The 12,649-nt window shown below is 34.1% G+C and overlaps 1 protein-coding gene across 1 annotated transcript in view; it reads right to left on the reverse strand.

Annotated features, from left to right (window-relative positions):
- Nucleotides 1-12,649, reverse strand: part of Cdc5l (cell division cycle 5 like) — a 47,663-nt gene that overhangs the window by 14,537 nt on the left and 20,477 nt on the right. Inside the window, exons 9-14 of the mRNA XM_027950465.2 lie at nucleotides 10,856-11,004; nucleotides 8,920-9,082; nucleotides 6,433-6,597; nucleotides 5,179-5,259; nucleotides 4,661-4,903; nucleotides 814-1,011 (exon numbers count right to left, since the gene is read on the reverse strand). Of these exons, the coding sequence (XP_027806266.1) occupies nucleotides 814-1,011; nucleotides 4,661-4,903; nucleotides 5,179-5,259; nucleotides 6,433-6,597; nucleotides 8,920-9,082; nucleotides 10,856-11,004 (999 nt within the window). The remainder of the gene's footprint in view (nucleotides 1-813; nucleotides 1,012-4,660; nucleotides 4,904-5,178; nucleotides 5,260-6,432; nucleotides 6,598-8,919; nucleotides 9,083-10,855; nucleotides 11,005-12,649) is intronic.

Genomic DNA, 12,649 nt, shown 5'->3' on the forward strand with positions numbered 1-12,649 from the left:
TTACTCTATCTGGATTTAACTCTAAATAAAAATATTCTCAAATCTGCTTTCTGTAAAGAAAAACTAATAATCTCATAAAAGAGGAAACTGAGGCCATTTTCTACATGAAATTGCTTTAAATGCCCCTTCTTCCCATCCCGTCTTGGTCTTTGATATATCCCTAAAGACCACCATTAAGAATCCACAAGGCAGCCTGGAGGTCTATGAACCACAATTCACATGCCAGTGGCAAAATGCCTATACATATTCTGGAATTCAAAACAAGCAGACTATATTAAGAAACCACATGGCCATGAAACTGCATCTAGTATGTTTCAATGTTTTCTTAGACATGGAAAATCCTAGAAGCCATTGTCTAAGTAATCCAACTCCACCCTCTTAATTCAAATTTAAAGGAATCAGAGAATAGACAGAAAAATATCAAGGTTTTTTAAATGTGCTATTTTGGCTATAAAAAGGAAACTCCTTGATACCACTGAAATCTCTTCATAGAGAAAAACAGACTGTTATATAGTATTAATCTACAGTATTCTGAGTGACCAGTTATCAACTTGGTAGCTGCTCCCACATTTAAAAGGTACAGACTAACCTGTGGTTTACCTGCAGGGAGGACATTCTTTGGAAGGCCTGTAATTGTGTAAAACCAATGAACTGGGCCAAGAATGATCAAACACTTGAGTTTAGTTTTATTCAAAAACTGCAAAGGCAATAAGCAGCTCGGGTCTATTTTATTGAAATTGTAACCAGTGTCACTATTTACTTCATAATTTAAATCAAGATACATTTGAATTAGAATTTTAAAAGGATACCAACCTCAAGCCTCTTTTCAAGTGATTCAATTCTGTCCTTTTTGCTAGCTAGATTAGCCCGTGTATAGCGGCTCTGCCCAGGAAGATATAAAACTTGACTGTAGCATTCTTCCCACACCTGGTTATAAGCTTCACTGGAGAGTTCTCCATGACTCATTCCTTGTTTTACCACTTCCATCTCCTGCACCAGAACATCTTGGGCCTGTTGAGAATAATAATTTCAGTGAGTTTAAGTACTAAAAATACTTGTCATCACCAGAAGAGAATTTTAAAAGACTAGGTTTTTTTCCCTCCTTCCTTAGGCTAAAGGCTAGGAGTTTTGGTTGGTTGATCATTTTTTGGAGGAGGTGGAAGGCAATACCTAAGCCAATTGAGTTATTATACCTATAAGTCAATATAGACTGATTTTAAAATGTCAAGCATCTGTGTTTCCCCTATAGTACAAACATCTTTAGTTTTCACTCATTATAATAGCAGCTACCATTTCTTAAATCAATCATCTATAATATGTCAGAAACTGGATTTAAAAGTTTTACATACATTATCTCCAAAGATCACAACTACCTTACAAAACAGCCAATATTCATTCACTTCAGTTTTCCATTGTTGTTGCTGTTTTGTTGTTTTTGATTTTGGGTACCAGGGATTGAACCCAGGGGCACTTTACCACAGAGTCACAAACCCAGCCCTTTTTATTTTTGAGACAGGCCTCATTAAGTTGCTGAGGCTGGCTTTGAACTTGGAATTCTCCTGCCTCAACCTCCCAAGCCCTGGGATTACAGGCATGTGCCATCATGCTGGGCTTAACCTTGTTTCAAAGCTGTAAACTGAGGCTCACAGATTATAAACTTGTTCAAGACCACATCACTAGTAATCAGATAAAGAAGGATCTAAAGACAAAATGGCACAATGCTTGGGTGTGCTCCATCCACTTTCCCATTCCACCTCACAGAATGGTGAAGGGGAATCAGGCCTCTTTTTGACGAAAGGTTTTTTTTTCTCTTCCTGAAAGAAGACCTCTAACATTGCCAGATAATGAGACTGGAGTCATAAATAAAGTTCATACAGCAGCTTTGGTTTGCTATAAAAGGAACAGTTTAAAATGACAGGATGACAGGGAAAGGAGCAAGACAGGCCTGGGTTATCATAGCTTTAACATTTGAATAGCTGTCTGAATTGTTTAATTTCTCATCCATAAAATGGGGACAGCACCTACCTGATATGTTTGTCATTAGGATTAAATGAACAATATATGCAAAGAGCTCAGTCCAACACCAGACACACAGAATTCCATGAACATATCATAAACCCTTGTATCATAGCTAATGAAAAACTGACAACCATCTTCTATGCCTTATAGAAGGTTTTCAATCTTTCTGGTGATGTTGGAAAATAAATATATATCAAAATATGTTTTTAAAAAATCAAAAGAAATGCCCAAAAAAGCAAAATTTTAACAAAAATGAAAAAATTATGTCTATAGAAAATAAAGAACTGATATTGTTAAGTAATACTTCTCAAGGGAAACAATGAAAACAAACAATAAATGAAAATCTGAAACCTCATTCAAAAAGGAATGGTACACTGTACACAGTAAAAATTTACAAGTTTTGGCTCTTGTCATTAGGAGAGAATGTAGTAAGTCATCTTTAAAGAGTAAGAATAAAGAATCTGCTTTGAAATAACTGTTTTAAATTCTTTTTAGAACAAAGAGAAATTCACAGATAAAAAAATGGGAGAATATTTAATATTGTTTCAAATAATCCCAAAGTAATACTTAGAATTATTATTTTTAAAGGTTGTAATAGAAAAATGTATCCCCTACAGAACCTCTAAAAGCAACAATGTGATCCTTGTTTCAGATTTGCATACATAAAATAAATTTAGGAATATTTATTTTCTAAATTCCTTTTCCTCATATTTTCACTCTAAAGAGGAAACTATTCAAGTATTGATTTCAGAACCTGAGTCTCAACTCTAATTCAATTATTAAATGAGCCTGACAGAGAGGAGGCATAGATGTCAATAGATGTCAGTTTCACTATCCCACTTACCAAAAATAAATGTCATTCAAAGTTATTCAGAAATCAGAGGCAAGTTATTAATAAACCCTCCCCTCTTTCTCTACTGTCTAAAACTCCTATAAAAATATGTATTAGTTTATAGCAAGGAAAATAGTAAGAAACCAAGAAAGATATAAAGAGGAATAATGCAGAATAGAAGATAGGAGAAAGAATCCTGTAATTTCTCCCAAGTGTGCAGCAGCTCATTCCAAATTAGAGTCATCACTGCTTCTCAGGGTCTAATATTAAAGAAAAAAAGACAAGTAAATGACTGCTTTACTTCTATCTTAGCCTATTTTTGGCTGCTAAAAAAGGAAACCACAGATTGGATAATTTAAAAAGAAAAGAAATTTCTTTCTCACAATTCTGGAGTCTAGGAAGTCCAAAATCACAGGGCTACATCTGGTAAGGCTTTCTTGCTACACTGTACCACGGCAGACGGTATCATTCCCAAGATAACTCACTCACTCCAGATACAACCCATCCACTCATGAAGGTGTAGCCTTCAGACCTAACTTCTTAGAGGCCCTACTTCCTAATACTATTACAATGGCAATTAAATTCAACATGAATTTTAGAAGGAAGTTTCAAATCACAGCAGCTTCCAGCTAGGAAATAAACTATTTTCTTATGCTACTATACAGATTTGTTGATCAAAGCAGAAAGAATAAAATGCATATCATGGAAGAGATAGGATACAGAGTTTATACAAGAAATTGTTTCCTTATATAAAAGGGTAGAGGGAAATCATATGAAGGGAATAAATTTCATAAAAAGTATTTCCTTTCTTTGAACAGAAAAACTGTTTAATCTATAATTTTTTTTAAAGAATTTAATCTTTATTTTATTTATTTGGGTTTTTTGTTTTGTTTTTTTATGTGGCACTGAGGCTCAAATCCAGTGCCTCGCCTAGGCTAGGCAGGCACTCTATAACTAAGCTACAAACTCAGCACATCTAAAAATATTTTTAAAGTAGACGGTCCCCAACTAACAATGGTTAGACTTTTTATGTTATTACAATGGTGTGAAAGCAATATACATCCAATTCAATCTGTACTTTAAATCTTGAATTTTTATCTGTTTCTAGGCTAGCAACAGGCAGGATAATACTTTCTTGAAAGGCTGATAAGCTGCTCCTCCCTTAGCTCCCCGTCAGCCACGCATTCATTTTACAGTGTACTGTATCGATAAAACTATCATGTCTGGTGGGTTAGATGTACTAAGTGCATTTTCAACTTAATGGTATTTTCAACTTGTAATGGGTTTATCAGTACATAACCACATCAAAAGTCAATGAGTGGGGGCTGGGGTTGTGGCTCAGTGATAGATCACTCGCCTAGCATGCATGAAGCACTGAGTTCGATCCTCAGCACCACATAAATGTAAAATAAAGATATTGTGTCCACCTAAAACTAAAAAACAAATATTTAACAACAACAACAAAAGTCAATGAGGATCTGTATATAAGTGAGCTTTAAAGGCATCCAATTCTTTTCAGAGACAGCAGAGTTGAACACAGGAAGTGGCAACGGCAGCAATTACTGAACAAGCCAATACACCCATGAATCAAAACACCTTGCCACCAGAACCAGTGTTTAGCTGATACACATGTGGGGTGAGAATAAAGTATGTCCTTTTCCTAACACTTCATAAACATTTATCTCCTAACCAAATGCTTCAGTTGTTCATGAATATTAATGTGGCAAAATAAGTTCACATTTGTCCATGACACACAGCATCTAACAAATGCTTAAATCTCATGGCAGAAATATTCCTGCTCAATCATACCTTTTTCAGCTCTTCTTTGGAGAACTTTTCATAAGGGTTATGTTCCAGATAAGCAATGTGCTCAGAATTGTTAGTACCAAATACAACAGTTTTTCCTTTTTTATTTCCAGATGGCTCATAGGGGTGATGAAGAAGGTCATAATGAAGCATTGTAATCATTTCTTTTTTGATTAGTTCTTCACTTTTCTGTAAATCTGTTAGAGGTGGTTCTACATTTAAAGGTCTTAGAATAGTTTCATTTACCTAAAAATTGTAAAACAAGTACAATTACCAAACATATCACTGCAACATACTAATGTTATTCCTTTTACAGCATAGCAGTTTTACATTTTAAAAAGCATTTTTTCCCCTTCTAAATTCTTACTGGTATCAGTACGTCATTTTAAAGACTACTGGGACTTGCTTTATTATATTCCAGGAAGTAGATGAAATTTTGTTTTACAGTCTTTATGAATGATATAAAAAGCATCAATCATATAAAACTTAAAACTTCTTCAGTCAGAAATTTTAATACTTACTTCAGATGGTCTTGGCAAATCTTTCTGGACAGCTTTGTGCATTCGTTTCATTTCCTTTACCCGCTCTGCCTCTCGTATGGCCTAAACAATAATTTTATATCCATTATTGCAGCTATACAGTATTTGACACTTCTCAATAAAGCTGAAAACATTTTAGTCTGTAAAATCAATAATGTTCAAAAGCTAAATCTGTAGAAATTTGTGTAAGTTTGTAGAAAGGTAACAGTAAGACCATGAAAATCTATCCGTTCATTCTCAATACAATAGAAACTAAGAAATTTCAATGTCTGCTACAGCAGTCTCCAAATCTATCTGGCTCTATGCATCAGACAACCACTTTTCTTGTCTAAATGAGAATCCTAAACACAAAGGAGATTTCCCAACAACCCTTTCTTTTAACCCCAAAGCTACTGACTTATAATTTAAAAAGCTAGTGAACGTTTCCTGGCATTTCTGAGAAAGTAAATGTAATTCAAAGTAGCTCAGAAGGCAAAATATGAAAAGTACCACCCACTGCTCCCTATGAAAAAGTAGATTCACATGGTTCTCCTCTAAAATATGATTTATATTGATGTCATTCTCACATCAACCCTGAGATTAAAGCTACATAAAATCATCCTAAAATGGACAACCATGGGATTAACTGAAAGGGATCACATAAACTCAGTTTTAGTTTGGAATTTACTACCACTTACCAGCCATAAGACTTGGGAAAAGTTAACTTAATTCATTTAAGCCTGTTACCTCATTTCAAAAATAGAGCTAATACATTACTGGACTGTTATGTGCAAATGAGAAAATAATTAACTAAAAGATATATTAGTACAATGTATTTACTGTATTTCCTGATATACTCTTCCCAATTTCCAAATCCATTTTTTATTAGTTTACACTGACTTAAATCTATTTACCCAACTAATCTAAGATGTACTTACTTTTAACATCTTTTCTTCACTAGATTGAAGGAATGGCTAAAAAATTATTTGCATTTTAGAGAAGCATATTGAATTTGACAGAGTACTTAAATTACTCTACATATATATAATATATACACTTCAAAAATACCCACCAAGAGACTGTGAGTATACCATGATTTACATCAGGAAATAACATTAATAATGTAATTTAATTTAGGATATTTTTTAAATATCAAAAAAACCTTAAGTTCTTGAGACATTTAACAATACTCATCATTCTTTAAGCCTCCTGACATATTTAGTCACACTCACTCTTCTTCACAGCACTATTACCCACCTGCTTTCGAGCATCCACATCAGCAGCATCTTCAATATAAGTATCATCCACTTCCCGGTCTTCGAGCTCCTTCTCAGCATTTTCAGGTAAAACAATTTCAAAATCATTCTTTGGGGCAGGAAGTCCCAACAACCCTAATCGGAGATGTTCACGAGATTCTCTTTCCTGTGGAAAAGAAATGGTCCTTCTCACTCATACACATTAAGTATCCAATGGGTATTCTATAAAAATTTCCAAAAAAAAATTAGCCTAAAATTAATTCTAGAAAAGTTATTCCTGGCTTCAGAGCTAAGATTTTTGTTTATTTTCTATCTGCTCCATATTAAGACCAATCAAAAGCTTTGACTTGTGATCAATGAAGATACTCTGGGATATTCCAATAGGATATTTGAAAATCACCTCCACTAGAACAGAAAAAAAAAAAAGACCAACTGGATTTTCATTTGAAAGAATATATACGTTTTTTGTACTTTCTCTCCCATTTAAAGAGTTTTTTTTTTAATATTTATTTTTTAGTTTTAGTTGGACACAATACTTTATTTTATTTTTTTTATTTTTATGTGGTGCTGAGGATTGAAACCAGGGCCCCGGGCACACATGCTAGGCAAGTGCTCTACTGCTGAGCCACAACCCAGCCCCTAAAGAGAGTTTTATTGATACTAATAGAGCACATCATGCCCCCAACAAAGCAAAAAAAAACTTATATACAATGAGAATTAAAATGCTCTTAAAGATAATCTATTTTATCATTCATAGTGTAAATTATACTATATTAGCTAAAAGGCATTATAGTCTATAAAAACAACCAGTACTGTCATTTTCATCTTCATTTTTATTCATACTTTTCCACCGATGTACAAGCATTTCATCAGGCACCTAAATACTGAGTCTCAGTATTTAGTTAAACCAGAGAATGAATTAATCAGTTATCTTCTGCTGAACGACTAGCTGACGTCAATTTAGACTTCTGTGTTTGACTCTTAGTGGTCCTTTGTGTGCACTCTTCATGTTCTCCTCAGTCCAGAAGATGTGAAAAGTTTTAATTCCAGGAAATCAAAGGCCATGTAATTGGCATATACATTTTATTTCTAATGAGATATTTACTTTCACATATACAAAATTATTTATGTAGCACTGTACTCATCCCACTACCCCACCCTGTGACTCACTGTTTTAAGCACAAGACAACATTTATTTTTTATAAAAATGCCAATCATAATGAAACATATTCATGTTTCTAAGTGTACTGTTGAAATGCCCAGATAAATTTATGCCAAAAATCAGTATTAATAATACTGATAAGAAGATCTGTTGGAAGAATATATTTCTGACAATGAAATTTAATAGCAAATGAAAAGAACAAACAGAAAAGTTAACTTGTCCTTGGACTAATAAAAAAAATTCCCAAAGAAACCAGCTGGTAGCCAAAGCTTTTCTCAGTGCATCCTTGGCTCACCTTTCCAGTCTTATTTCCCAATCCCCCTAGAATTGTTAAAACAAAGGATAGCCCCTCAAATTTCTGATTTATGTTTTCCACACATAGGTTCTCAATTGTTTAATCCATATATAGCTTTTTTTTTTTTTTAAGAGTTGGCCTTAGTGGATATCAATTTAGGTGCTAAATCATAAATTAACTAAATCTATATATGAAGTTAGAATTAATTTCTAAACTGAAGATAGATCAGTATCACTGGAACTCATTTTTTTAAAATTTCACAGTGATTTTCTTCGGAATCAAATAAGGTACAATAATGTATTTACTGTATTTCCTGATATACTCTTCCCAATTTCCAAATCCATTCTTTATTAGTTTACACTGACTTATGTAATAAAAGCAGTAAAATGGGCAGAAGCAAAAACTGTAACTATTTATAGTTAGCTTTCTACATCACCTTGCAATATATACAAAAGAAAATTTCACTGAAATCAACAACAAAAAAAATTAACTTGGCTTTGAGATCTAGGCTGTCCTAAATATATGGAGCAAATAGAAGGATTCAGGCTCAAAATCTAATTGGATAAGGCTTTAAAACTTAAAATTTCATTTATAGAAACAATTATTATTAAAATACATGTACCCCTAAAGAAAGAAAAGTATTCATTAGTAAACGATAAAAATTAAAATGATAAAAGATACAACATTTTCAATATTTACAAGCATATTAAGAGTAACAAAGTAGATTTATAAGCACAAAAGATTCCCCCCCACTTCCATCAACTCTTACAAATCATTCTTGTTTTCTGGCATTAACAGATGTATAAATTCCTAAGGTAAATGAAATCTACACTGGCTGAAATTTTTACTTTGGTACCCATAAGATTTTTTTTTTTTTTTTCCAATTTTTAGAGCTGCGGATATAGTAACCTCAAGGGTAGAGCATATACTTATTAGCATGTGCAAAGCTCTAGGTTCAATCCCCAACATTACCCCCCGGAAAAAAAAAAAAAAATTTTTTTAAAGAGTATTAAAAGGGAATTGACATTTACCATCTGTTTCACATAAGAGGGATCACTATAGTCTGCCATTCCATCTTCTGGATTAATGTTTAATTTGTCTCTAAGAGGAGTTCTACCTGGGGTAGAATTAGTAACTGGTTTAGGGGTTGTTCCACTTCGAGGAGTCAGCCCTTCAGCTCCATTAGAAGGAGTCCTAGAAAAAGAGAAATCAATTAATAAAAGTGCCACTTATATTTGGATTGTGCTTTCAAATGTTTTTCACATATATTATTCTACATGGAATATAAAAAATATGGAAAAAACAAAGATTCCAAAAATTATGCCTGGTGGTTTTAAGTTCATTCTCTAGGTTAAAATAAAGGTTTGGTTTAGTCAGCACAGAATGCTGTATTTTTATTTTATTGACTTCTAATAGTCGTTATGCTTGACAGAATCTTCCTTAAAAAGGTCCAGTAAACATTATTTCAATTTTTTCTTCATGCATTAGGGTGGCTAAGAATAGGCAGTGGGCAGGGAGGCTGGCCAACAGCATATGACTTGAGTTCAGTGTATTTGTCTAATCATCTTCTCCTCCCTATCAAGTTGTTGGCTATTACATTATCAGTCATTACTGTCATCATCAACTACATACTTTAAGTAATTCATTGTTTGGAAACCACACACCACACTTTTAAAAACACATCTAGGTATGAACAGGCTCTGGGTGAAGATTAAGAACCTCTTCTAGCAATGAAGTCCATAGACAAAGCCATCGTAGTGGCAAAGGCCTGTAATCTCAGCTACTCAAGAGGTTGCAATGGGAGGATCATAAGTTTGCAGCCAGCCTGGGCAACACAGCAAAACCCCATCTCAAAAAATAAAGAAAAAAGTACACAGACTTTGCAGTAACTTATGTTTTAATTGTTCAAAGCCTTTTGGGGGAGACAAGGGTGCTTACTTCCTGTATCTTGGCTGTGTTCCAGACTGGTGGTGCTGCCATACAGCTGTTCCCAATAGTTGAGGTGTTACCATATAAGACATGGTCCCTGCCCCCAAGGAGCTTACAATCTAGTTGAAAGACAAGACATACACAGGAGAAAAAGGATTAGGCTCTCTTTAGCCTCACAAGAAGTGTTAAATATCATACTGGGATTGGCTGCCAGTGTGTCTCTATTCTGCTTTCATATATAAATCTTAACAATTTAAGGAAAACTAAACCCATAGAAGGACATATTCTAACACTTAAAATTAAACTTGAAATAATCATCCCTTAAAAACTCAAATTCCATTTTAATATGACTAGTTTCCATAACATTTATATCTTAAAAGATAATCCTTTTCAAAAGAGTAGCTTAAAATAAAAGAAGTACAAAGAAATACTGACCACTAGTTAATAACATGCATGTGTGTTTAGGTGTGAATATGGACTGATTATTTGCAACCTACTTTGAAATGCCTTAAAAAATAAAGTGGATTGATAATTGGATAGATACGTGATAAAGCAAATATCACATATCATATAAAGTAAAATGTTAATAATCACAGAAACTAAGTGATTGGGTATATGAATATTTGCTTTGCCATTCTTGCATATTTTCTGAGCGTTTTAATTTTTTACAGAAAAATGCTAAGAAAAAGCAATAAGACATACATTAATTTTTATACATTTTTTATAAATTTTTAAAATTTTTATACAATTTTTATAAAATTCACCAAATGATCACTAACAATGGATTCATCTAATCTTTAAAATCAAATAAAGTGTTCAGAAACAAGATGCTAGCATCTGAAACTTTGAAAATAAAAATGCCACCATATGTAATCATTTCTTTGATACTATAAATGTTATTTATTACCATGAGTAAGGAGAAAGCAAAAAAAAAAAAAACAAGTTGAATACTTTGTCAACATACTAAAACAAACATGCTGTCCAAATTCTTGGATTCAAGTTTTCCTAAAACATAAAATATGTTTATTTTTATAATACCTGAATGGGGTAGAAAGAACTGTGTTTGGAGTCTGTACAACTTGCCGCTGTGGAGTCACGCCTGAGAAGTCACTCTCATGCAATGGGGTATTAAGTCCACCTTTTAACGGGGTGTCCACATTGGTCAAGGCCATGAGGTTCTGGGCTTCCTATTAAAAGAAATAAGGAAGCATGTTAATGGTCTAGATAAGCTAGCAGAATTCTCTCTTTTGATCCTATTATAAAAATGTTTAAGCAGCCACAATTCTTAGTTTCTTAGTGAAAACCAAGAGAGAAAACAAATATTATGCCACAACAGATTTCAATACTTCCATCCCTCTGTCAATCTAAGACATCACAAGTCACAATTTCTAGAATAAAGTTTTATATGTCAAGGCAGTTATAGTCTCACATATGAAATTGCAAGTTTCAGCATGCCCTTGCACTTCTCTGCCCAACAGCAATCCTGCACCCATCTCTCAACTTCTAGCTGCAAACTCACAGAAAATAGTAGCCACAAAGAACCAACACCCTCCACAGCCCCCTTCATGCCTAGCTTCCAATTTCCCTACAAACTCTCCTTTTCAGATCTTTACTTCCCTAGCTTTTCCTTTTTGTGCATAAATCCAATTCTTTTAACAAATTCCTAATTCTATGATATTCATGCTGGTTCTGTTCCCCTTAATGAACCCTAACCAATGCACCCTAGGACTAGATCAAAGGAAGCCATGAGACAAAATTCCTCTTATCCCTGGCTACCCACCTTGGCAACCTTGGCACCTATATCATGCATAGAACAGAGGCATCTAACAAATAAAAGCTTAAAGTAAAAATCAATTTACCACATTTTTCATTAAAATAACGGATATTTTATCACAGCTAACCAGACTAAATTCTCAACTTCTGTCAGTTTGTCTTAGAGGTTCCAAAGAGCTTCAACCAGCTGGGATCACTGAATACTTTATTGTGGCAGAGACTGCTACCTGTCACCAAAAGTATTCTCTCCTTCCATGTATCAAAAGCCTCCATTTTAACCAGGTTCCCCAAAACAAAACTATATAACCCAGTAGCTCAGTATGGTTATATATCTAAGTTCTGGTCAGTGTGACAGAAGGAGAAACGACAAATGCAAGAGACGGGTTCTTAAAAAGCAAGACAGCAGTCCTTGTTCTCCCTTCCTCCTTCCTGCCAGCTAGAGGCAGAAAACATGGCTGGCACTGTAGCCACTGTACTTACCAAAGGGAGAAACACTGTGAAGGAAAGTCAGGCATGGGACAGAACAAAACAGACCACCCCTAAGTCACTGACACCAGAAAGTACCATACAAGCCCCAGTCTGTTTATCTCTCAACATATAAAACATAAAATAAACCTCTATTCTATGTAGGCCACTGTTATGGTTTTCCATTAGAACCAAATTTAATTCCAACAAAAACACTTTTCAGATAACTACCCAAAATCTTTTAGAAGACAAATCCAAAACTACAAGCCCGAAACACTGCATATGTCCTAGCCTCTTGATATTTTTTCAAAATAACTACTCTCTATATTAAATATTTTCTCGTTATTACCTCAATACTCTTTCAGTCAGTCTTCAAAGCCTATACTGAACACACAAAAGGATAACATAAAGCTATAGGAATCAAAGACAGTGTGGTCCTGGTATAGGACCAATGGAACAAAATTCAGAACCCAGAAATATTCATGGTTAACTGGATTTTTTCAAGGGTGCCAAAATCATACAATGGGGGAAAGAGTATTCAAACATGGTGCTGGAAAAACTGGATATCTGCATGCAAAAGAATCAAGTCGGACC

This window comes from Marmota flaviventris, chromosome 6, assembly GCF_047511675.1.
Source record: "Marmota flaviventris isolate mMarFla1 chromosome 6, mMarFla1.hap1, whole genome shotgun sequence".
NCBI lineage: Eukaryota > Metazoa > Chordata > Mammalia > Rodentia > Sciuridae > Marmota > Marmota flaviventris.